At 36.2% G+C, this 26,510-nt stretch overlaps 1 protein-coding gene across 12 annotated transcripts; it reads right to left on the reverse strand.

The window, feature by feature from the left end:
* Positions 1-23,811, reverse strand: LOC110007126 (peptidyl-prolyl cis-trans isomerase FKBP15-3-like). 12 transcript variants are annotated; one of them, XR_016045715.1, is made up of 10 exons: positions 23,603-23,811; positions 22,728-22,802; positions 1,768-2,002; positions 1,584-1,688; positions 1,366-1,470; positions 1,130-1,197; positions 922-1,009; positions 619-660; positions 454-502; positions 1-299 (listed from the first exon to the last, which is right to left on the reverse strand). XR_016045715.1 is itself a non-coding variant. In XM_088853503.1 (10 exons), exons 1-10 carry the CDS (start codon positions 23,613-23,615, stop codon positions 218-220), a joined length of 933 nt encoding a protein of 310 aa, XP_088709629.1. In that variant the 5' UTR covers positions 23,616-23,808; the 3' UTR covers positions 1-217. The 12 variants fall into 12 exon arrangements, 9 of the variants coding, with proteins under 9 accessions (XP_088709629.1, XP_088709634.1, XP_088709645.1 ...); XR_016045712.1 differs by having other exon boundaries at positions 1,168-1,268; positions 23,603-23,810; XM_088853503.1 differs by having other exon boundaries at positions 1,130-1,268; positions 23,603-23,808.
* Between the last annotated feature and the right edge of the window lie 2,699 nt (positions 23,812-26,510).

A 26,510-nucleotide genomic window follows, 5' to 3' on the forward strand; every position in this document is an offset into this window, starting at 1 on the left:
TCCAAAAATTGGCAGCCCACAAGTTGGGTGCTCTGTATATATCAAAGAAAAGGCAGCCCACAGGTCGGGTGTACATAGAATTGTTTCAACATGTACTTGGTTCAAAACCGCACACCAAAAAAGCATGGATCAAGGAACAATGATTTTTGTCATCCTTAAAATAAGCTAAAGCCATTTAAATAAGGTAAGACACTAGACAAAAAAAAGATAACTTAAATTAAAGACAAACTTTGACCAGTTCGACCTCATATGTCAACCATGCATTTCCTGGGACTTTCTTCCATCCTTCTTGTCCATAACTGCACTTCATACATAATGCACATAATTATTGCCAACAAAAATAAATAAATAAAACAAACCAGGATGTTCTTACAATGTATCAAGTTAACTTAGATTACAATTATAAAAAAAAATGGACAAGGAAATTATCAGAATATAGCATGGGATACTCACCCCATTGATGGAGGGATGACCAGCCTACGTCTACCTCCTACCCTCATTCCTAAGGGGATTAAAGTCTCAATAAATAGATGGCAAAAATCACATGCAAAACAAGAATACATTAATTTCAAGAGAAAATTAATCTCTTAAAGGCCTGGCATGCAAACAAGTTTTTACCTCTAACACCTTCGTCAAAGCCATCTATGGTCTTTCCGTCCCCTGCAAATATTCAAGCCAATCGTAATATAAATCAGATCCCCTATAGATTCACAAATGCACTGAAGCAAAATAATGAAAACATCATGACTCACAGATATTTCAAAATTGAAAAAATGAGTGAGATATCCAAGTCGGATACTTCACAAAGATGCGTAAAAAATAACTAAAGATAGGTGCTTTAAGCAGCCGAATCCACGTATCATAGAATAACATTTCTGCAATGAAGGCATCAAAAAAATAAAATAGTACAAGTCTAAATACCTATATAAAATTCATATAACCTCCCTTGTTTACTCTTTTGAACAATTTCTCCACTATCCAGCAACATGCCCACATATTTTACATGAACCTAAAAGCCATAAGAAACAACCATCTCAAAATATAAAATGGAATTATTTGAAAAAAAAGAAAGCAGAGCTATTATGAAAGGCATCATAATTGAGAAAATAGTTAGAGAGAGAATTTGTACTTTTTTCCCCTCATATGCCATTTCACCATTTTCATCACCTTGACATATATCCTCGACAATAAGTTCCTCTTTTGGAATAGATGCATCACCCAATTCATCATCACTCAAAATAATTAGTCTTCTCCGCTTCTTACTTTTCCTATCGAAGTATTACTTAGTTCCAAAGATTTAAAAAAATAGTAATAATAATAAAATAAAATAAAATAAAATAAATTTAATTAGAAGCAAAAGAATACTTTGAATCCTCAGATAGAACTCCAATATCATCTAGAAATTCCTCTTTGAGATCATCTTTGTCGCTTCCAATACTTCGTTTTCTCTTCTTCATACGAATCCTATCACTATTGAATATTACTTAGTTAGCAAATGAAGACACATACAAGTACACACTAATTTTCAGAATAAGTTCAAACTAAATTAAGAAAATATGTACTGTGAACATCAATCCTCATACTCGGGGAAAACTCCGCTATCATCTATAAAATCATCGTCATAATCATAATCTGAAGAATCATGACTTGATGACGATTCCTCATCGATGTCCTCCCCAACTGGCTCCCTAAAACCAACCCACGCATAAGAAAGAAAACTTTAAATATTCACAAAAAGGGCAACAATTGTAGGAAGTAGCAACTTACAAATCACTAGTATGACTACTATGGTGAATATGTGGTGGACAAAAATATCCCAAGATATGGATACCACGAGAACCAAAGATGCTAAAAATAACATCATCATCTTCTTCAAACTCAACATTAATGGAGGAACTTTCACATTGCCCTGGGGAAAGCATACAAAGGAAAATAGGTCTTCTACCATTGATAGCACATTGCAAAACACTCTTATCCAATGATGAACCATGGCTCAGGGTGGCTTGTCACATATAAAACCAAAATCATGATACAAAATTTAAATTGCATGAAAAGATCTTAGAAGAGAAAAAAATAAAGAATACTGATAAAAAAACATGCACAAGAATTGCTTATGGCTAACACAAAAGAAATAACCATTCTACTCGATACTAGACTAATTACTTTATCATCAAATTTCATTCCCAAAATTCTTGAGTTTCCCCAGGGTTTGTGAAATAGAAACATAGAGCTGAAGGATGCAATGATGATAACTACGACAAGAAGGCAATGAAAGAACACATCAAACCAAGAAACGTGTTCAATTTTTTAATTTAATGACATGATTTTTGCAAATACTAATAAAGACCAAATATCAGATACATGTACATGTACAGGCATAAAAAAATGAGAATGGTTAAAAAGAACAAGAATATATTTTGAACCATGAAAAAGAAATAAATATATTCCTCACAGATATAACTAACAAAATTATCATTATCATTTCATTCCCAAAATTTGGGAGATTTCCCTCAAAGCTCTAAACATAGAAACATTGTGCCACAGGATGCAATGCTGATAGCTGCCACAGGAGGGTAATGAAAAGAAAGCATAGTTGATACCATCAAACCTTGATAAAAAGAGTACAAAAATCAGCAGCCATGGACTCCTGATATTTAAAGCAATACAGAGAAAGAGAGCATCAAAATATGGAGGGAAAGAGTAAAACGGCAACATGAGTTCTTACCCTTAGATTTTATCAATATGTTCATCAACACTAGTTATACCAATCTCGATTCCTTGGCATAAAAAACAAAAGAGTTAAATACAAGAGTTGGGAAAAGGATCTGATGATGATGATGAATTTCCTTGGCATAAAAAACAAAAGAGTTAAAACTTCAATTCTTGAACAAAATCAAATAACGTTAAAAAAGAACCAGAATTAGAAGGGTCTCAATGATGAGGATTTCAACAAATAGCTCCAACTCTCCTTTTCTAAGTTCAGGTGACAAAACCTTAATGCTTTCCTCCCTCACACTTGAATATCCAAGACAATGTTAAAAATAATGTTCTATTTCTATTGGTAAGCACGATTAGAGGATATACAGTATTGGATTACATTAAATCATGTTTGAATGGGTTTAAACTTCCTGTACTCCAACAGTATGGAGAAATATCCTTCACTAGAATTTTGAAGACGTTTACATTAAATCATGTTTGAATGGGTTTAAACTTCACGTACTTCAACAGTAAGGAGAAATCACCTTCACTAGAATTAAGAAGGTGATGAGAACAACCAATGCTTCCATCCATGATCCAACCAAACCATCTCAGATAATTAACCTATTTGAGGTGATTGACAATCTAAGTGACAACATAAATGTAGCATGCATTAAAAAAAAAAACTAACATGCCGATGCACTAGGCAAGTGTGGAAACAAGCAAGTCACACATGCAAACTCAAGAAATCCATGTCAACATGTGTCTGGAAACTTTCATTTTAGATCGGTAAAAATGGCACATCTGCTATGTCGACATGTGGTCCAAAAAGTGGACAAATAAGGTGCACATCCATTTTGTAAGACACACGTCCACATTGTAGGATGTGTTCATTTTGTCAAACACATGTATCTCCACAATTGGGCGCACGTATCTATAACTCAAACACAGGCTTTTTTGATCTTGACTAGCATGTTTTATTTTTAATTAATTCCATTGTTAAAAGTCACAAAATAATAAACATATAAATATATACATACATACACATTCATAAACAGACACGCAATGCAAGTGTTTTGTAGATTTCTAGAGACATATCAGACTAGAGTTGGCGCAATGTACATAAGTGAGTCCAATTCTTCAAATTAGAATCAGATATGGATTCTCATATCCATGTCCTTGCAATATAGTTGACCATGCATATGCCTTCATCAAATCGCATTGCTGCAAATAATGTGGGAGGTAGAATTGTAGCTATCTCCACATTCTAATGCCGTCAAAGAATTTTAAAATAGGCTACAGCAATCTAAAGGCAGTGGCAAGGCTAAAAGCAAAAAAACGATCCATGAGGAAAGCTTTTGCCAGGCCATGCAATAGTAGAAAAGAAAATCATAGAAAAGATGTTCTCATCAGCATTACATCTTGCTAATGTCATGCGACAAAAATCATAGTTTGGACCATACTTCAAATTGAGTCATGACTCGAACTGCTAAACTTGGAGGAGTTTTGCTTTTGTTGCTTTTAAAGAAAAAATGCAGCAAATATTTTGTTAAATCTAATGACAGTTTAAAAATGTTTGAATATAGGCAGTTGAATATCTTCATGTGATTTTATATGCAAATTAAACTTGCCTAATTTATTTCACTATCAAATGAGTTTGAAGGAGCATGAAGAGACATATTACATACAAGGAATTTGCTTAAGGTTCTCTACTTTGCAAACATAGCTTAAACAAAAGAAGAATAAAAGTTAAAAGAGAGTATGTGGATGACATGACCACAAAGAAAATTATGATAAAATATCAATCTGGATGGAATGGAGGATGCACTGCATATTATAAAGGTGTTTTCTAACAATGTTATCAAATCTACTTCGAAAGCCTCTTTAATGTGGCCTAAAAAAGGAATATAGCTTCAGTGCTACAAGGGCAATTTAGGAGAAGGCTTCAGGTATTAGAAGAATAAAAAAAAATCTCATAACATAAACATATTATCAGAAGAAAAATAAAAAAAATAAAGCCGCAAATTAACACTTCAACAAATCTTTTATGTGAGTTTTACTTACAAAATGTTAAAACACTTGAATTGCTCACAACCATTTATTTTCACACGAGCACAAAGGGTTTGTGTGTGTGTGTGAGAGAGAGAGAGAGACTGCAGTTTTTTAAAAAAATTTGATGGAAAAATTGAAAAAGGTGTGGCCTTGTGATTTAAACTTATTTAGTACTTGTTGTTTCAATCATTTTTTACATCACAAGTCCAAAACAAAAATTCTCGAACGTTGTGACGCACTTTCATCAATTGAATTTCACATCCAATGGCTAAAAGACATTGTGACCTCCTTGTACAAAAAATAAACCCGATCTTTTTTATTTGAGAGGGATGTTTTTTTCATTTGAGAGAGAGACAATTTTTTATCCTTTAAAAAGGAATATGTGGCACATTGATATAATAACTCAATATGGCGTGTGACACCAATAATCATTCTTGTTAAATGCAGCTGCATCCCTCATTATGTGGCCACTTTATGCACTAAGCGCCCTAAGGCACATCATATCAGGCCGCAATGCTCTTTTTGGTAGAGGCCCACATATCCGGCTCATCACTTGCATATGCGAGCGCATAGCAAATGGAATATGTGCCCACATATGCAGCCCATGAAAATTCGACCCATGGACAAAAAGGTAATCCCCCCCCCCAAAAAAAAAAAGTAAAACTAAAAGAGTAAAATCAATCGTTCTTTGATGATTAGAAACTAAAAAGTAAAAAAACAATTGTATTTGAATTATTCTTGATCCAAAGTTTCTGAAAAAGAGTAAGAGAATCTTTTAGTCATCTTTTGAATAAATTTGTATTTAGATTATTTCTTGAGAACTGGTTATCTTTTGTCTCTAATGTCTAAATAAACTTTTAGCGGTTGTCTCTTTGGAGTTTGGAATTTTGGATGTCTATGTGACGTTTGGCATTTTGGATGAGTTAATTGAGAAAGAATAGATTATTTTCCATGTTAATTGTATCAAAGATTAGCAACAAACTTTATGACTCTTTATCATGCTATCAAGGGACTAAGTAAAAGTCCCAGAAAGCAAATATATTTAAATAAATTAAAACACCTACTATGACATAATCCGATCAATGTTTTTTTCTATGCATTATTATATCTATTGTACTTTTAGATTTCTTGTATATTTATTGATAACATCGAAGGTGATGCACCTGCATCGAAACCGCATCGAGCCACTTCGTCGCATCGGCCCCAACTGCATCCGGTCCACATCCCATAATTTAAACCAACGTTTGATAATTTATTTTAATTTTACACAAGTCAGCTTCACAACAACAACTATTTAAAATTTTTTTATTGTCTTCAGTTCAGTTCAGTTGAGCAGAGAAACCCAAAGACTTCATGATTTGGCCGAAGCAAAGCAAAAAGGACAGCATTGTTTTTTAAGATTGATATTTGGAGTCAAAACCATCATACTGAATTCAACCCATAGATGAATGGGAAATGACAATTAAATATTAGGATGTTCTATAGTGGCTATCTGAAGCCCTTTCGGATGCTCCTAAGAAGATCATTTGACTCATGAATGAGATTACAACTGTTCATAGAAGACGTTTTATTCTATTTTGAGCACATTATTGTTTGAACTAGTTTCAAGAGAGACATATCTTAGAATTCCTGGTGTATAAGCTACAATATCTATATTGCACGTCAAGAAATGATGACAGAAGAGGGTGTGGGCAACTTTCCAAATAGAATGTACATCGTCACTTGTTTGCATCAATTAGCATGAGCACCGCAATGAGAAAATCATAAGGCCATATTACCATGTTGACCATTGACACAACATCATAGACACTGGTTGGACATGCACTAAATGCATCCCTTGCAAACGAAGAGTACATATTCCTCGTTGATAGGGCAGACTTTCTAGCCTTTGTTACTGCTTGTTAGTAGAGCAGGTACTACAAGGACATGGTTGAGGATATCAAGCACAGGCCTACTATGAAGTTGTCAATCAAAACCTGAAGTTTCCATGGACTTGCAACCTTTTTATGGTTGACTCATCCAGCATTTCAATTATGGCGCTGCACAAATTATGGATTCCATTTAAGCAGGAATTTTCATATGGATACAGACATTGAGTAGAGTTTTTAGTCAATAAACAGCAAGACGACTGAAATGCTAGTTTTTTCTTTACTTAATTTTAACAAAGCATTCAAGGTAGAGGGGACTCATTGCAAGGCAGTCGAGCTGTCGTAAGTCAAGAGTATCATCACATAGTCTTAATGTCTTGTTTAGCAAGAAGGTAAATGTCGCACGAAAGAAGTATTCCATATGACGCAGAAGTCTTAAGTCGCTTCAAGCTTATGTCGTAGAAGGCACTATTTGATTCAGCATGAAGTTCTACAATATCCTAATTCAAAAAAGAAGTCAAATTTTCATCATGCAAACTAAGAAGTGCTTTTCCATGCATATACTTTCCCATTCCAACACTAGGAGACATAATAAATAGGGCAGTTGAGATATTTATCCCAAGAGTTACATTGCGCAATACCTTCATGAAGTAGGGGGATTTGGCACTGCTAAAAGCTTCTATAGTGATACCTCAATTTTCAGCAAAATCTTGAAGAAGTGTATATCAAGGGTGGAGAACTCCTTAAAAAGATAATGCACCAAGGTACATCAGCTTATATGACATTTTTCCATTAAAGGAAGACGATCATGTACTTGGAGAACTCCTTAAAAAGATAATGTACCAAGCTACATGGCAGCAAATAGATGGCTACAGACTCTTAGATACACGAAGATAACTACTTGTGGCCAAGTCTTAGAAGAGATATGGATCTATTCAAAGAGAATCGTAATAGTAGTCAACTGCAATTCGTTATGCACAAATCTTTAGACTCCTTTGCCAATTCCCAGTGCACCACAAGGTTTTATGTAGTAATCCAGAATATAAATTCAAAAACTTTATTATTTTCTTTATTAATAGCTGGAATGTCCACTTACAATTGCCACAATACAATGCAAAATAAACCTACTATAATATAAGATAATTAAAACTTACTGCTAAAATAATTTTATTCAAATCTAAATTCCGCTTACAACTTTAGGAAAGAAGATGAATCGAGAACAGCAAAAAAAATAAATAGATATGGGAAGACTGACTTTCACCTAAGGTTAACCCCTTAAGAATTGGCACACCCCACACTCCATCTGTAACGACCAAAGATTTTTCCCGAGTCAGAGAAAAGGAAACGACACGAACGGCAGGGAGTGTGAGGCAACACCGTTTGAGAGGGGAGAGTGAGGCAGTGTCGTGCGTGAAAAGAGAAGAGAATTTATTGTTGTTTGTATTAGCGCCGACTGTGAAGAGAGAGAGAGCTAACGCCGACTGTGAAGAGAGAGAAAGAGCTAGCGCCGGTTGTGAAGAGAGAGAAAGAGCTAGCGCCGGCTGTGAAGAGAGAGAAAGAGCTAGCGTCGGTTATGAAGAGAGAGAAAGAGTTAGCGAGGCTGTGAAGAGAGAAAGAGCTAGCGCCTGCTGTGAAGAGAGAGAAAGAGCTAGCACCGACTGTGAAGAGATAGAAAGAACTAATGCCGGCTGTGAAGAGAGAGAAAGAGCTAGCACCGGCTGTGAAGAGAGAGAAAGAGCTAGCGTCAGCTGTGAAGAGAGAGAAAGAGCCAGTGCCGTGTGTGGCATCGCCACGCATGGCAACACCGTGTGTAGCACTGCCATGCATGGTCAGTGTCTGCCACTTGTTCAGCTGCATGGGGGTTGTTTGCCACCTATCAACTTTAGGCTGCCACCTACCACCTGAGGGAGTATTTAAGCCCTCTTCCTCTCCCTCACGCTATTCCACTCACACTCTCTCAAACTCTCAAGTCCTTTACCCATTGCTACTCACTAAGGGAAGGTTGAGGAGACTATGCAAGGAGTTAGGAGCACCATTTTCTCATTAGGTAAGTGGATTTAGAAACTATGTGTCATTAATTTATTCAAGCATGAAGCGTAGATTAGGAGAACGTAGAAATATATGTGTATGGTTGTGCAAGAGTAAGCTTGAAGTCTTGGAATTTAGGTGCTTGAATTCATGCATGTTTAGTCTCTACAAATGGTGAAAATGTTTGCGAAATCCTCCTGTGAATCTAGTTTAAGTGAAGAAGGTTTTGACTGAATACTAAACTGTAGCTGAAAGATATTGTTTATATATGTGTATGTAGTAAAACTGTGAGAAAGGAATGGGGAAATGAAATTTTCAGGAACTGTGGGTGTTTGTATCAAATCATTCAGTGACCAAATGGTGTCCAAATGGGCCCAAATCGGTCTTGAATGAAGGATATGCTTGTCTTCTGCGACTTTGCTTCTTGTATAATCTTGAAATCCTTCATATTTTAGGATTTACACTTCAAAATGTATGACTATACCACTGTTAACAGACAGCAGAAATTCCAGCCACTGTCATCAACTTTGTACCAAACTTTTGACCGACCAATAAGTGTCCAAACACCTCCAAATCACCGCCTTTTGAAAGATTTATGGGAGTACTTAAAGTTGCATGTAAAGATCGGTTTTGAAAAACCCCTTACATTGAAAGTTATGCCCATTTTAGGGGGAGTATGTTGCTGTAGGCAGAACTTCCCAGAAATTGTTCTTGCTAAGTAATGAATGTGAATGCTATATAATGAGTGCCATGTGATATTCATGTGATAAGTGTGAATGCTATTTAGTGAGTGCCATGTGATATCCAAGTAATGAATGTAAATGCTATATAATGAGTACCATGTGATAAGTGTGAATGCTATACAATGAAAGCCAAGTGGCGAATTTATGTGTTAATCATGTAATAGGCGTAAATGCCGTGTGATGGATGTCAAGTGGAGTGTGACCTGATGTTATGCTTCAAGCATGACCCTTCTGTGTTTGATAATTGAAAAAGTGATTTAAGTGACGCTTCACACGGGTCACCTGTGGTAGTACGATAGTGAGGCCAACAGTGTTCCCCAATTCCCTATGATAGGAGGGGAGCTAGGTTGGAAGTGTGATGGGTGGGTCACGCCCCCCGAATTTCAGTGCATTATAAAAAGAAATAGTGAACCGTGTCTTGCCAAGGTAAGTGCCTATCAAAAGCCCCAAAGCACGCTGTGGACTGGGTGCGTGAGTGCAAGGGCATTACTGAATAGGTCACTCATTGTCATTGCCCTCCCTCCTGAGTGATAGTAGAAGTCCAAACAATAGGATTGGTTTGGCCTAACGAATAGGGCTTCTACTTCGGGAGTAGGTGATTTAAGGAGTGCGTGATTGATACTCGAAGTATGTATGTGAATTTTAATAGTCATGCTAACTGAATGATAGTTATGATATGGGTTACATCACCTGCAATTGACATGTTGATAAAATTGTTGTTTTGACTGTCAGTTTTCCACTGTGAATGCTTATAAAGTTTCTGGATGGATATAGCGTTCACGCATAGCAACTAGATCCTCTTGCTGGGCTTTATAGCTCATCCCTCTTTTTTTATCCTTGTAGAGTAGAAGCTGCAGGTCAAGAACAGTCAATTGCGAGATCGTTCTGGTTGACGAAGGCTTGTACCTGCCGAGGAGATCTTTTGTTTGTATGTGTCTCGTGGCCGTGGGACATTTTTTGTTTTTATTGAAGTTAGATGTTTCTGTACCCAGGCCTTTGGTACCTTGAACAATTGTATTACTCCATGTTAGTTTTGTAATAATATAAGTTTCAGTTCTACTTTTATCCATATCTTGTGCATTTTCTGGGTAGAGTTTTTTTACTTTCTCGTGGTTTGCTTTGATTCCACATTTATAGCACGAGTTGATGTCACTCCCACCTGAGTGACGTACGCGACCTCCAGTAGCGATCCCACACTATGTCGCCCTCCGGTTTTGGATGGCAGGGGTCAGGGGGTGGGGTCTTGACACCATCACCTGTCCGAAGGCGCACTTGATTCTTAGATCCTGCTGAATCTACCAATCTGAACAAGGAAGTACCTCTAAAACACCCTTATGATCTTATTTGAAATCGGATTTCTTAAGACATTTTTAAACATTTCGGCATTGCACATAATGGGACCTCCCTTAGCTTAAATCTAGGGTGGGCGTGCCCCTTTCTATCTCGAGAGATGCATGCCACCCCAAAATGCTTATGGTAGTGGACTGCCACCTAGAGAGAGGAGCTAGAGAAGAAGAAGAAAGGGTGACATAGAGAGGAAAGAGAGAGAGAGGGCCTTAATGTGTAGAGAATGAGGGGTGTTCCCCTCCTTATATAAGCCTAAAGGGCGCTAAGGCTTTCCAATCAGATTAGAATTCAGCATTATCTAAAAATACTTGGGTAATATGTGTGTGTGAGATATGATCCGAGCCATCAATCTCTTAGATCGGCCATCATGATTTAGGGATATTTAGAAACCTTATCCCTTGCAATTTGACCTCCAGTTCTAACCGATCTAAACTTCGACCAAACAAACTTATCTCTTGAATTATCTAGAATTCCTTTTATCACATAAAAGCGATACTTAGGAATTCAAATAAAGTTATAAAACTTAGGTCAAAAATAATCTAGACTCCATCTGATCAAATAATTTTTAGCAAAATTATTTTTCACGATAATTTTCTACTAAGGATTTTTTAATTAAAAAGAATGACACCTCACAAATCCCAACTTATGGGGAAATAGGGGGCTTCTCACTATCTGAGGGGTGTGGCCCATGTGGGCCCCACATGTGGGCCCCACACGTGGGGGTTGGGCCTTTAGCCCCCCACATGTATCACATAAAATTTGAACATCCCCGTGAAAGAAATTTTCAAAAGTAACCTTAGGGGATTTTGTCCATTTAAGAACAAATTTAAAATTATAAAAAATATTCAAAAATCACATAAACATAGTTTTAGTTGATGCAAAATTTATGAAGTTTTAAACAAACTTAATAACACATAAATATTATTAGAAATGGATTGGCACCTAATAGGTCAAAAACAAGTAACTGTCTGGGCACTCTACCGGTGCTAGGATCCATAATCCACTACTATCTTCTTAAACCATCCCAACGAGACCCATGACCCACAATCATGTGCAAGGGCTCATGATTGGCATGTCAAAGCTGGCTAAAAAACAATGGAATCATAGTCCTAGTATGTGGATTACAGGGTCTAAGAGCAAGTCAATTGGACAAATCACTATAGCGCAAGGGGGATCTCTCTATGTACATGTACACGTGTCCCTTTATAATGTTGTTTCCCAACATACGATTGTAATATGTAAATGTCATGCAAAAATTTTGATGAGGATTAAGCCCTCGCTCTTACAAGCCTATATCCCCACAAATGAGACCACAAAGTTCTCCTGGCCTACAAATAGCATCCTTAGGCATCTCTCTGACCTCAACAAGGGATGACCCTCTATTAATCCTAAACAACAGTGCCGAAGCCCAGGGAAAAAGGTTTTGGACATTGACCCGAGCCATAGATAACCCAACCCTAGATCAATTGCTTATGTACGCTCCCACTACAATGCACAGTCCACTATAATTTATAACATGTACATGCTCTCATGGCTTTTAAAGGCCATAGACTCCAACAAGGTGCAACATGCATGGAGTTTATTGATGTACCCAATAAAAATGTTATTAGTAGGAGTACCTTTTCTCGATACAAGAACAAGCAAACCATGTTCCCCATGCTTTTAATGTTGGGATTGTGTGGCCTTTCAGGACCTTATGGTTGTGTATATCATATACCTGTTTTATAATGTTTTTGGCTCCAATGGGAGCTCGGGCCCTAAAAGGGAATAGTCGTGTGACTCACCAAGACTGTACAGTCTGGGGCCCAGAAAAAAAAAATCTTGGAGTCACGAAATTCCTTGACCACTGATAAAAGCTTTGGCACAATTCATTGTTGTAAGGGTTAAAAGGTCCTCAATCAAAGTTCGGGTGCCTATGGTCAGAGACGGGACAAGGGTTCCTACGTGGGAAAAGGAGCCTGTGAGGACAAGACCCAAACCCTCGACATTGCCCATTTATGGCAGTAGAAGAAAATTCGCCCACCTAGGTGCCCAGGCTGCCCAAGGGCCTTATCGAACCGAATAGAGCCCAAGCGGGGCCCTATTGATATGGTACTAGGGTACCTGACAGCCACCTAAGCAGTCCAATGAAGCCCTTGGCCAAAAAAAGAAATAAAAGGCCCTTGGCCAAGGGCACCAAGTCTTCGATGCGAGGCACCTCCCATTTTGTTTTGGGCCCATCATCTCCTGTCTTTTAGAGTTGTATTTTTGGTGAGAAGATCAAATCTATTTGCTTCCATTAGAGGAGATTTTACAAGCTTCTTGAGGTTCCCTTGATCGGAGCAAAGTGGGCTCAGATTCCGACGTTATTAAAGGGAAATTTCAGCATGGGGTATTAGGTTGCCTGGAGGCATCTTGGCTAAACTTATCCCATTGTTTTAGGCTTCCCATGGTCCAATGTCATAGTGACTTCATTGTTCAATGGTGACGCAGGATAAAATTTAACGGCAAATACCACCCAATAAAAACAACCGCGTTTTAGAGAGAAATAAAAAATGAGAAGGAAATAACAAAAAGAAAAAACAAAACGTGCATATCTGAGCCTCCAACATGTGCCCACAAGGAAAAGAGACGCATAAAATATAGCCCACAAATAAGGGTTTCTCTCTCTCTAACTTTCCTCACGTACTATAAAGTACTATTCAAAATTTTATTCATGTCAAAATTGTTCCCCTGTTTATAATGAGACCCCTTTTAAACTTGACGTCTTTCCTTCTAACACAAGGTGATGATATGCCACAAGTCACCTCATCCTACCATATCAATATGTGGTACTTATCCTTTTATTCTAAATAAAATCCCCCACTTGTGGAAAAGAAAAGGACCTTAACCTATGAGACAACTTATCCCTTCAAGACAAAGACCAACCTATGATTGTCCTTTGAGATAAACCCCAAAACTTGCGTCCCCAAAAAGATAGGCAAGTCTAAAAGATCAACTAGAATAGTAGCTAATCCATAGAAACAAACTTCCTAAAATAAGACCTAACTCTTGCAAACAATGACGGACTCATAAAAAAAAATTCATAAAATAAAAAAATTCATAAAACTAAAAAAAATTAAAGAAAATTAAGACTAAAAATAAAATTAACAAAAATAAAATTAAAATTTTGAGCAACCAAATCTTGATCTGCATCATTCTACCCTGATTAGAAAAAACTCCTCGAGTTTTAAATTGCGCTAAGATGAAATCTATATTAATCCCGCCACCTTCTTTGATCCGAACGTTGTAAACACGATCCTAGAACCTGTGGGTTACTGCACTATTCAAAACACAACGATCGTGAACATAAACTGATAAGCCCTCGAGAAAAGGGCCGATGTATGTCTATTTTTCAGACACATAAACTTGTTGAAATTGCTCAAACTTAATCTTAAGGCACACCACATATGCATCTTTTCATTTGTACTCGATCTCATCTGGAATAACAAAAATCTAAACCCTCCTCATGAGCCACTGAAGCAAACATTAACCCAATCTCCTAAACCTCCTCCATAAAGTTAGTCATTGAGAGTGAATTTACACCCTCCCCTGGTTTAGGCTTAGATGTAATTTCCTTTTTCATGGGAGCTAACACAGTCTTATTACTATCCTTCCAAATAATGTGTTCCTCCTCCCTGCATGTATAGCTCTGCGGTCATATTGCCATAGTCTACCCAACAATAGATAGCAAGCATCCATGGTAATGGCAACCACATCACACCATACATCATCACAATATTTCTTTTCAATAGAAAAAGAAACATGGCATCTACTTTCCACCAGTGTTTTAAAATACGGCCGCATCATGCGAGATGCGCTCGCATCCGCATCAGAAACAGACGCATATGCGCCTTTGACAGATGCAGCCGCATATGCGCCGTATCAGGCCGCATCGTAGCCACATCCCGCATAGGCCGCATCGCACCGCATCCCACTGCTACAGTGTCCACCATTTTTTTTTTTGTTTTGCCCCTCGAGGGGTAAAATGGTCTTTTGGACCATCCAAATGTTAGGGAAACTGTTTGGGGGGGTATTAGGGGCCCTAAACGAAAGTTTTCAACCACTTTTGTGGCTTTTTTTGCTTCAAATCGAGGTAAAAACAAATTTAGGTGGAATTGTTTTTTTCATCAAAATCTTCAATTTGCCGGTTGTTTGATAATTGGATGTTCATTGGATGCCTTTGATTGTTGATTTGGAGATGTTAAGGTGAATTTGTGATAAAAAATCGAGGGTTTCAGAGGTCCTAAAGAAATCGAGCAGTACCCCACAGAGTTGGTAAATTTTTTGTCCTTCTTGTACAATATTACTATTAAACATATTTTTGGGGCAATGTCTTCTTCCCAATCTTCTAGTAATAAGGATCCGGCTTGGAAATATGCCAAACTAAAAAATCCCAAAGATAGCAATTGTTTGATATGCTTGCTCTGTGGAAATACTTATATGGGTGGATAACTGAATACAAAATCTCCGACAACTAATAGTTTTGAAGTTAATCATTGAACTAAAATACCTACTATCACATATATCAACTTCATATTTTTTTCTATACATTAACTTATTTTTTAGAATTTTTTTATATCTGTTGACCGCATCATCGCGATGCACCCGCATCCGGGCCGCATCGAGCCGCATCGGCCCCCCACCGCATCAAGGCTGTATCCCGTATTTTAAAACACTGCTTTCCACTCGTACCTCATCACCCTTCTTGAACCAAGTGAGCTTGTATGGTTGGGGATGCTTCTTGGTGTCGAGCTTAAGTTTTGCGACCGCATCTTGTGAGATTACATTCTCACAACTCCCACTGTCAATAATAAGCTTACACATCTTGCCTCGAATGGTACAGGTGGTATGAAAAATATTGGTCCCCAACCAATCCTCCTACGTTTCTTGCTCTTTCAAATAACTAAGGAGTCTCCAACATCTTCATAAACAAGATCATCCTCATCTGGCTCCTCAGCATAAACTGGATCACCATCATACCCATCAGCATCATCTGGATTCTCTTCCACAATCATGAATTGCCTGCTTTTTATCAGGACAGCCATTCGGCTTCCTACAATCTCCTGCCTTATGACCAGCCTTCCCGCACTTGAAACAACAGAGAGTCGGGCTATTGTCCTGAACTTTCACACCTGGCCCAGCAATATTTGGGCAATTAATAGGTACTGCAGTGGCATCCCTGCGGCCTCCAGATGGTGCATCTTGAGGCCTTCCTTGTACCACAATTTTGAAACCGGCCTGTATGCAAACCTGAATCTCCTCTTGTGGTTGTGCTAGCCCTGGACTGTTGTTTCTCTGCTATCAAAGCACGTTGATAGGCTTCTGATACAGTCCATAGAGGCCTAATCCTGGACTGTTGTTTCCCTATCTTTCCCGAGCCTTTTTCAATTGCTCCCACCATGCCGAAGCACGATCCTTAAGCTTAATGGCCACGAGTTTAACCTTCTTATCATCGAGCACATCTTTGTATTCAAAGATGCACTCTATAGAATCAATCCAATCAAGAAATTCTTTCGCTTGCAATCCTCCGCAAACTCCGATAGATCGACTTTAATATTTAAATCCTAAGATCTACTATCCCGAACATGGGGCTTTCGACGTGGACCATGCACATGAAACGGGTTCTCGAAAGCAGCTTCCGACTCACTACCGTCATCATAATGTGTCGGGGCTGAATTTTGCATCAAGCGTTGAGTCAGTTCTTCTACGTGCCTTCTTAAATTTTTCATTCTCTATCTCGCATGGGAGTCCGAGCCTCCAACATGTGCCCACAAGGAAAAAAGAAGGAAAAAAAAAAAGAGTAACCCACAAATAAGGGTTACTCTCTCTCTCTAATTTTCTTCATGTATTGTAAAGTACCGTTCAAAATTTTATTCACGTCAAAATTGTTCCCCTGTTTACAATGACCTTTTAAACTTGACGTCTATCCTTCTAACACAAGGTGACGATATGCCACAAGACACCTCATCCTACCATATCAATCTATGGTACTTATCCTTTTGTTCTAAATAAAATCCCCAATTGTGAAAAAAAACGGACTCTTTCCTATGAGACAACTTATCCCTTCAAGACAAAGACCAACCTAAGATTTTCCTTTGAGATAAAACCCCAAAATATGCCTTCCCAAAAAGATAGGCAAGTTTAAAAGATCAACTAGAATAATAGCTAATCCATATAAACAAACTTCCTAAAAAAAGACCTAACTCATCCTAAAACAAAGACCAAGTAAGATAGTAATTATCCATAGGAAATTAACGTCCTAAAAACCCAACTCTTGCAAACAATGACAGACTTAATAAAAAAAAGAAAAAGGTTCATAAAATAAAATAAATAAAAATTAAAGAAAATTAAGACTCTAAAAATAAAATTAACAAAAATTAAATTAAAATTTTGAGCAACCAAATCTTGATTGCTTGGAAAGTATTTGTATTCAAGTCTTTGTGACAATAGAGCACTTGGTTATGTTGAACTTATGCTGAATTTTTATGGTAGTTTATTTCTTTGTAAACTGCGATCTCAACTTCTTGTTGGAGTGCAAAATTGTCAATGGGGCTATGGGCACATTAGGGAAGAGTCTTGGGCCTTTGTAACAGCCATGTTGGCGGCCATTTTGTGTTCAATTGTGCTTGTATTAGGCTATCCATTGTATCAAAGTTGTTAGTACTCATGACTATGTAACTAGCTACATCGTAAAAAAATTTATTTGTAAGCTCTTGAGCCTCCATAGCCTAAAACTTTAATTCAGCACATGCATTTCCAATGTCTAAGAGAATGTCAAGAAGACCGAAGAGAGTAACATCAAGAAATAAGAAGCCATTAATGAGAACCAAAGGCATAGAGAGTCAGAGAGGTAGAGTTCATTATGTGTTTTGCACAAACTTTCCTACAAGAATCTACAAATGCTGAAGCAAAGCAAGTTTAGACCATGACCAAGAGAAGATGAATGACAATGACTACAAGATCGATCAACAACTTGATGTCTCCAAGATTTTCAATGCAGCCAATTATTCAAGCTCAATGGTTATATTTCAGGCCTGATTTGAAAGCCCCAAGAACTCCACTGAAAATCAGGATGGAAATAAGTTAAAAACAAGTCCTTTTAGGGTTGTCAGCACTTTCATTGTGAAGCAAATGAGGCTATTTTCCTATCACCCTCCTGAATATGGGAGTGGAAGCAAACAAAGTTATTTATTAATAAATGGTCCATCCAAAAGAGGCCTCAGCAGACTGAACCTGAACTATTGTAGATTTCTAAAAGCAACTTCCCAAAAACATTGAACGAGTATTAAAAGGTAACATCGCAACTCAAAAGGCCGTTATAAGCAACAACTAGCTGGAGTCTAGTAAATCAATGGTGGACTGTTGATTTACTAGACTGCTACTAACAACTGCAAATGTCTAGCCACCCAATAGTCCAATTTGGCAGTACAATCAGGGATTTGAAAAAAGGCGAGTCAACCCGGAATCGCCCGGGTCAACACGGAAATCGACCACCCCGTGTTGATTCCTTTGGAATACTGGAAATCGGGCTTGTCTAGAGAGGAATCATCGTTTCTCAACAAATGCTACAGTAAATCGGGCGAGTGGACACAACACAGCTACCTACAGGTGGCCGTCGATATCCAACATCGACACGTGGCACCTCAAACCCGCGATATGCTACAGTGAATCGGGCGAGAATCGGGCAAGTGGACACAACACAGCTACCTACACGTGGCCATCGATATCCAACATAGAAACATGGCACGTCAAACCCGCCGAAATTAAATATATACTGCCTGACGGCAGCCACACGTGGCAACCTCAAACCCATTGAAATGCAGCTTCATGTAGCACCTCACCTCAAACGTCATATGGGCTGCCCCCGTGCTTTTACACCAATAGTCCTTATCACATAGTTATTTATAGAGAGGAATGTTACACTCGTCCGTCGATGTGGGACTAATATAACGTTGAGAGTTGAGATAGTAATATAATGTATATATTTATTATAGAAAGAAAAGCACCATTCGGTGATGTGGTGCAGTTGGTTATCACTACCGATTTCAACTTAAGCATCTCAAGTTCAAACCCTCTGGGCGCTATCTAGTATCTTATTTTTGTTTTCAAAAAAAATAAAAGGAAAAAAATAATGTTGTCAAAAATAAAATAAAAGGGAAAAAGTAAAAAATAAAAAGTAATACAACAAGCATTTTTTGTCAAAAAAAGTAATACAACTTTTTATTTTTCTTGTCAAAAAATAAAATGAAAGGTACCTTGGCATCATCATTTTCTTATTTTTCTTATCAAAAATAAAATAAAAGGTAATACAATAAGCAAAAAAAGGTAATACAGCATCTTCTTATTTTTCTTGTCAAAAAGATAAAATAAAAGGTAATACAACAAGTACCATATTTTTCTTGTAAAAAAAAAAAAAAGGTAATACAAAAAATATTTCTTGTCAAAAACAATAAAAGGTATTTCTCAATACAACAAGTATTTCTTAATACAACCTAGGAATAAATGATGCAATTATAGTTTTTATTTTTATAACATGGTGATCTTTAACATAAATTTAGGAATATTAATTTAAAGATAGGGTTCATACAATGAGGCCATTTGAAATCTCTCTCTGTACTAACAATCTCTTCCACTAAATTTATTCTAAAAACCTAAAAAATTAAATTTTTGAAAAATTAAAGTGTTATTTCAAAAATTGGTATGCATTCTAATAATTTCTACATTGATAACCAAATCTTTTATTTTATTTATTAATTTATTTGCATTATAAATCATGTAAAGTACTATTTTTCTTACAATTGTCAATAATATATTTTAAATTAGATGATATTATAAGATATTTTGGATTTGTTATTATTTGTATAATAAAATAATTATAAAACGTAAACCAACAATTTCAATTTCAATATATAATATTATAGTTAGTTCGGTTGTAATAATTTTGGATTATAGTAAGTTAGATTGTAATAATTTGGGTTTTTTTTTGGCGGATTAAGGTTTCCCGCCAATTCGAGATTTTAGTGGCTATTTTTTCATTGATTTAATCCATTCTTTTATTGTAATCCATGTATGATTATATACGTCATCCATGATAATTCTATGATTTTTCTTTTTTGTGATGCAAATTTAATGGTTAACATAAGTACATACAGGGAAAGAGCATCTCAATATTCGTAAATTGTTGAAAAAAATGAAAGTTAATAATGTAGTACCCACATTTCTTATTGGATTCCTAAAAAGCAACATTTATAATGAATTTTAATAAATTTTTTGGATTTTTTTTAATACTTAATTCGACTGATTCAGCCGATTCCTGATCCGGATCGCCGATTCACCTATCGGGATGGGTTTTTGAGATGCCCGATCCGGGGCACCGATCCATTTTTTAAACCACTGAGTACAATAGATATTGACATTAGCATGACATCATGAAAACATCATCATAACAGCATGACATCATGAAAACATCATCATAACAACAACTCCATATGTACTGTTCTTGAAATCTCGACTTAAGTCTATAATTTAGGACCATAGACAATTAATTAGATAGCTTGTCCAAGCTAGACAATAAGTTATAGTTTGCTTATATGAAAACTTTGGTTGTTCTAATGTATTATATAACAAACAAAGTGTTGGATGGGAATGGAAGTACGAAAGTTTTATAGGAGCATATGTGATGATGATTAGACGACTAAGGAATTTAAAAAAGTACAGACTACAGAACTGTTGCAAAATCCATGTAGGAGGGTCATGCTTTGGCTACTTATATTTGAACGGAATCTGGAAATTGCGTATTGTTTCTCTAGCCATAACAATGAGTCTCATGGTGAGTTTTGGCAAGACATTGCCGGGGCCTTCAGACTTGCTCGACTACTTTTGAGGACTTGATTTATTATTACATTCAGATTTTAATTCCAAAAAGTGTGAGTGCAGACTTCAGATCCTTCCCCCACAATAAGTCTCATTGTTAATTTTGGTGAGCCAGCACAAGGATGCGGGATACATACCAAAGATCGATGATATGTCTAAACGGAACTTAAAGGGGCTAGCTTCATGGCCATGATTATGGCATCCAATGAAAGCACTACTAATAATCAAGGATAAGAGTCGGATTGACATGCAAACTTAGACCATAGTAGTCACAATTTGGAGGGGACTCTTCGCTAATTGTTGGAGGCTTGAAGGGATAAGAATAAAGAAAAATATCAATACAGAGACACAAATTTAGGGTGTTGCTATGGGACTCTTGGCTAGTTGTTGGAGGCTTGAAGGGATATGCATAAAGAAAAATACAAATACGAAGACACATGAATTTAGGGTGCTGCTATTAGTCTATTACACAATAACAACTAGACAGCATGCAATACATGGAAATGAATGACATCACAAATGAGGTAGCTCGATATGCAAAGGGAAATCAACATAGGAAGTGGTAGGTTAGAAATGCCCTTATGATCATAGAGAAACATAATCGAGGATGAGACTTGCTAAAACCAATACCCAAGAAACCAATGTGTGTGCTTCATTCTTGGTGGCACAAAAAGTAGAACAATGAATTATATGAAATATACCTCCAAAGGCAAGTATGATCCAATATACAAAGTATAACAATAGCCAATATTTTCCATATAGACTTCAGCTGATGCATCATCAAAAAATTTAATGATCTTTCTAGAAAATGTTGATTTCACCCCATCCAATCTCTTAATGAGATTCATGCCAAAATCTGACCCATTCATATTCTTTGATATAATCTCATGTACTCTTGAGTTTTAGGAAAATTGAGAGAAAAAATGGCTATAATATAGCGCGATATTAGCCTACTTTTATGATTATTGGTTTTCTTTTTGTGGTTTATATATGTATTTAGGGAAGCCTCCATATCACTCTAAATCTAAGCGATCAATTTCGCTTTGTTCTTTAGTATTATCTTCTTCTTTAGTTCATGTCTCAAGAACCAAATTTCAATACATATGTTGCCCTTTATTTCTATGAGAGAACATGATCGTAAGTGAATGGATTCTCTTAGCTTTGGGTTGTGTTTCATACATTGTGTTTATGTTCATCTCAAAATATTAAACCTAATTCTATAATGATCTCAAAGTCGGTTTTTGGTGTGACTATGGCTACACTATTAACTGGTTTGGTGGCACTTCAAAAATCTTTTTTTTTTTCCATTGCTTGGATCCAAAATTGGTGAAGAACATATGCAGTTCCTAATACTTCAAATCTGATCAAGCTATTGTCCATTGTCCAATAACTAAATGCTGTAAGAGTTCTGGTGAGACCAATGCTAATACAATACATTTGCCTTCACATTATTCACAAATAAGTTAAAATCAGGACATTTAACGATGTGGCATGGCCAAGAAGCTAATACTTTTTCAATTTGTAATGAATTTATATGAGAGTTTCATGCTTAGTTTTGCAACATGCTCTTCAATTTATAAAACAATGCTTCCTATGGTCACTCATAGATTAAAAAAACACTTAGAAGTTTCAAAATTGACAAATAAATGTTGAGAAACTTATGTGACTCTGGGTTGGGGTTTCCCAACAATAAATGAAAATGTGAGATGGAAAGTCAAAGACCAATTTGACTACTATATTTCTTTTAAAAGGAAAAGGTCTGTGATGATTAAGGATCAAGCTCCACATTTGTCCATGAGAAAAGATAACATTTTCTAATGGTCATGCCAGTTGCCATTTAATTGCTATAATAACTTTAGAAGTCCAGGACTATAATTTTGTATGGTGAAATATTAGGAGATAAACATGTACATAACATTTTGTCCTTGATTCCATAAATCACAGAGTTTACCCCTCACAAACGAACCGAAGAATATACTTGTAATCCAAACGTAAAGAAGAGAAACAACATCATAAATGAACAAAGTTATGAGACAGATCCAATTGCTTGTCTAACATTGACCACAATTATAAAAGAATGGTGAAGAGGGAGACAATACTGTAGATATATGCAGCCTCCCCTTATGCCGGTCGCGTCGATATGTAAAAGGCCTTCTGGGCTTCACCTCAACTCCTATGTCATCCAAGGAAAAAAAGAACAAAGAAAAAAAAAAAGAAAGAAAGAAAAATCAGTGAAAACAATTACTCAAGACTCACGAGGAAAAAATCGAGTGATTAAAATTTTGCTAAAAGTTCAAAAACAATTGCATAAAAGTTTAAACAATTGACTCGTCAAATATCAGAAAATCACTGTCAATAGTCAATCAAATGTCTAGAAAGTTATAGCAACAGTATAACAGTTCTTGTTATTTTTTTTCTTGAGAAAACAGTAAAATGAAAAAACAATAGATATTTATTTCTTCTTAATAAAAACCTGACACCAATCACTCTCACGGCCAAAAAATTGAAAACGCCTCTCTTTCTATTGTCAAACATACTAGCAAGTATTTCTAAACAATATTCTATTTGTCTTCGAGAAGAAGCAACTTTACGCCATAGTTATCATTGGTTCTGTTTTCCCCTTTGTATATTTCTGGAGGAATTTTCAGTAAAAATAGCGCAGGTTAGAGGTGGAACTCATCGATATATAATCAAGAACAAACACTGGTACGAAGAACTTCTGAGAAGGTCGAATAACAAGTAACGTCCCCAAATTTTGTGGGTTTAAATTTTTAAATAAAAATGATTCAATAAAAAAATAACAGAGATGTTCCCTTTATTTTCTCTCACTTCAAACACTTATGAGATCACCATTAAAATCCAAATACAAAATACCAAAGGAAGAGGATCATGATTATGAACAAAGATTTGCAACAAAAAAAAAGAGAAATAAAAGAAAAAATTAAGTAAAGAAGAAAAAAAAGAGCCTCCCACCCCAGAACGCCATACTTCTGTCTGCGTCCCTCGCCTTCCCTGCCTTCTCTCTCTCTGCGAAACGGAGTCAGAAGAAAGGGAACGAGAGAGAGAGAGAGAGAGAGAGAGAGAGAGGTGATTTATGGGGTTGCGTTGGGAAGGAAAGCCAAATCCCAATAAATCTTTTTTCCCGCGCTCGCAACAACTTGTATAGTTCCCTGCTCGCATTCCATTAACTTCAGGATGCCTTTTGAATAAAAAATGTACAAGTCGACCATTTACCTTGGATGTAAAATTGAGTGGGTCCATTTAATCTATTGACCAAGCCCAAAGTTTAAAATAATGTTTTTTGAACTTGACTTAAACCATACTATTAGATTTAACATTTTATGATTATAAGTAAGGGTGTGGTTTCTATAAGATTTAACATTTTATGGTTATAAGTAAGGGTTAGTGCGTTCTTCGCCGCCGGCGGCCTAAAATCAAAGGCGCGGGTTAATCTCTCTGGTTGAGGCTGCATTCATTTCTGAAACTTGACACGTGGGAAGGGCTTACTCTCCTAGTGGCTCGGCTTGGTCTCGCTCCCTTCCCGTACTATTCAAAACCACTAAAAAGAGCGATTGAAAATCTCGATAACCTTTCTGAACGTCCGGGGCGATTTGAAAAGGGGTATATCTTTCTTGTAGTGCCTTTCATTCTATAAGGTTGCAATCTTAAACAATCCAATTAAGCGTACTTCCAAATTTTATCATAACATGTAATTTTAGTAAAAAAATTATTAAGATTATCTCAAAATCTATTTAGTATCTAATTATAAATTTTAAAACTCCAAAAATAGTTAAAATCAAGTAGATCTATAAATATATGAAAATCTTAAAAATGGACAGTCTACACAATGTATTGCAAGCTATTTCAGGGAATCAAAATCTTTTTTTTTTTTGTCCATACCCATACATCTCGATGTTGAGATAATCAATTAGTGGATTTTAAGAGGTGTATATGTAATTCTTCATTTTAAAGTTGCAACCTTATATAAACGTTTTCCTACAAGTAATTGTAACTTCCTTGTACTAAAGGTAAACAATTTTATTATATACAATCCCCATTTAAAATGAGAGTCATTTTAAAAATCTTTTTTTGTGATAGATTTTAGACCTAATTTTTAAGAAACATTAATAAGAGCACCTATTTTTGTAGGTCTTATAGGTGATGGAATAACATATACGCTTGGAAATGTGGTGTCTCTCTCATCTACATATCCTGGAGCCCCTAGCAATCTTTGGAAGAGGAGAGCTATTGAAAATTACATATGGCAATGTCTCCCCTCCCCCTTATTCTTTCTTTTTTCTTTTTTCTAATGGAAGCTTAACTATCACGACATTTCCTTTTTGAAAATAATCTATCGTAGCATTCTTAAATATAATCATCAATTTATAGTTGAGCAGAATTGTCCAATCCAACTGATTGGTGCCAAAAATGAGGTCGTAGGTAGGTATGCAATTTTTGTAATGGACCCATTTTTGAAGTGAAACTTGCTTAAATACTTGTCAGCAATTCAATAATAGAGAGTATTAAAAAAGAAAGGACACTTCACATTGTATGGAAAGTAGAAAATAATAAAAAATGAAAAGAATTGAATTTGAAAGCGTAACCTAGTTTAGAGTCTTTTTAAAGATAAAGAAAAACAAAAGATTGGAGTAATGTTGAAATTGAAGCATGCAACACTTGAATTTATTAAAAGACGTGCAACTGAGAAAAAATTTCTCTATCTATGCTATTCTTTTTGAAAAACTTTATGGCATAATTTTGTAATTCTATAGCATTTGATTTCTTGAAGGTAATGTAGTTGTTTCTTTATATTTTTAAGAGTTGGTAACATAACTATCTTAATTGCAAAACTCTCGCTCTCTCTATCTCATAATACTAAGGGGTTTGTTTGAGCTATTTCCTAAATAAGATGAGCCATATGATCACCATTGTTAGTTTATAGAGGCCTTGCTTCAAGGGAACACTTTAAAATTTAACAATCACCAAATGGACTAACAATTCCTTAGAAACAAACTTACAGCAACAACGCCTTTGGTTAGCATAATCCCACCATCACATATGCTAAAATAAAGACACGACACCTCACTATAGTTCCTTAAGTAGTTCCACTCAAAATTTAAGTTGGAGATTGATTAAACACAGGTAAATATCACTTGCATACAATTTCCAGCAACATATGTTTAACTCAATTAATATATTCACGTACATATTGAAAAGACCAACTAAAATCTATATCCAAAATACATAAACATAACCAAATATGTGCATAAGGGTCTCATAAACACAGGAGGCTAAGTACAAGCTCAATTTGCCCGGTTTACGGCTTAGGACTTGGATACACACCATATATATGCTTACTTTGTAGCATAAGATTAATGGCTCAAACCATCATCATCATCATCATCCAATCCTTATCCCAATTATACTATAGGTTTAGGATTCATAATAAGATGTGGCAAAATTTTTATCCGGCTACCTACCTAACACAACTCATCTCCTTTACCCAGGCTTGGGTTGGGTTGAGAGAATGTTTAAGGTCCTTACCCTTATTAGACCAAGATTTAATGGCTCAAACTAATCTAGATTTTGGGAAGCAAATGAAAATCAAAGTTACTACACTAATGAACTTGAAATATTATAAAAAACTCCAGAGGGGACTGATGTGTTTCAGAGAGAGAGAAAGAGAGAGAATGCATGGTGGTAAAAAATGCACACTATGAAGTGGCCAAGAATGCAAACAATGAAGTGGCTTTGCAGGAGTTGGGAGTGATGATTTTGGCATAATTTGGGCTTATCAAATGAATATCTAGAATCCATTAAGAACTCAAAATGTTCACTGATTTATGATGAAAAATCTCAGAAAATTCTAACAAGGAATTCG

The sequence above is a fragment of the Amborella trichopoda genome, chromosome 1 (genome assembly GCF_054954075.1).
Source record: "Amborella trichopoda isolate Santa Cruz 75 chromosome 1, AtrichopodaSantaCruz75HAP2 v2.0, whole genome shotgun sequence".
Taxonomy (NCBI): Eukaryota; Viridiplantae; Streptophyta; class Magnoliopsida; order Amborellales; family Amborellaceae; genus Amborella; species Amborella trichopoda.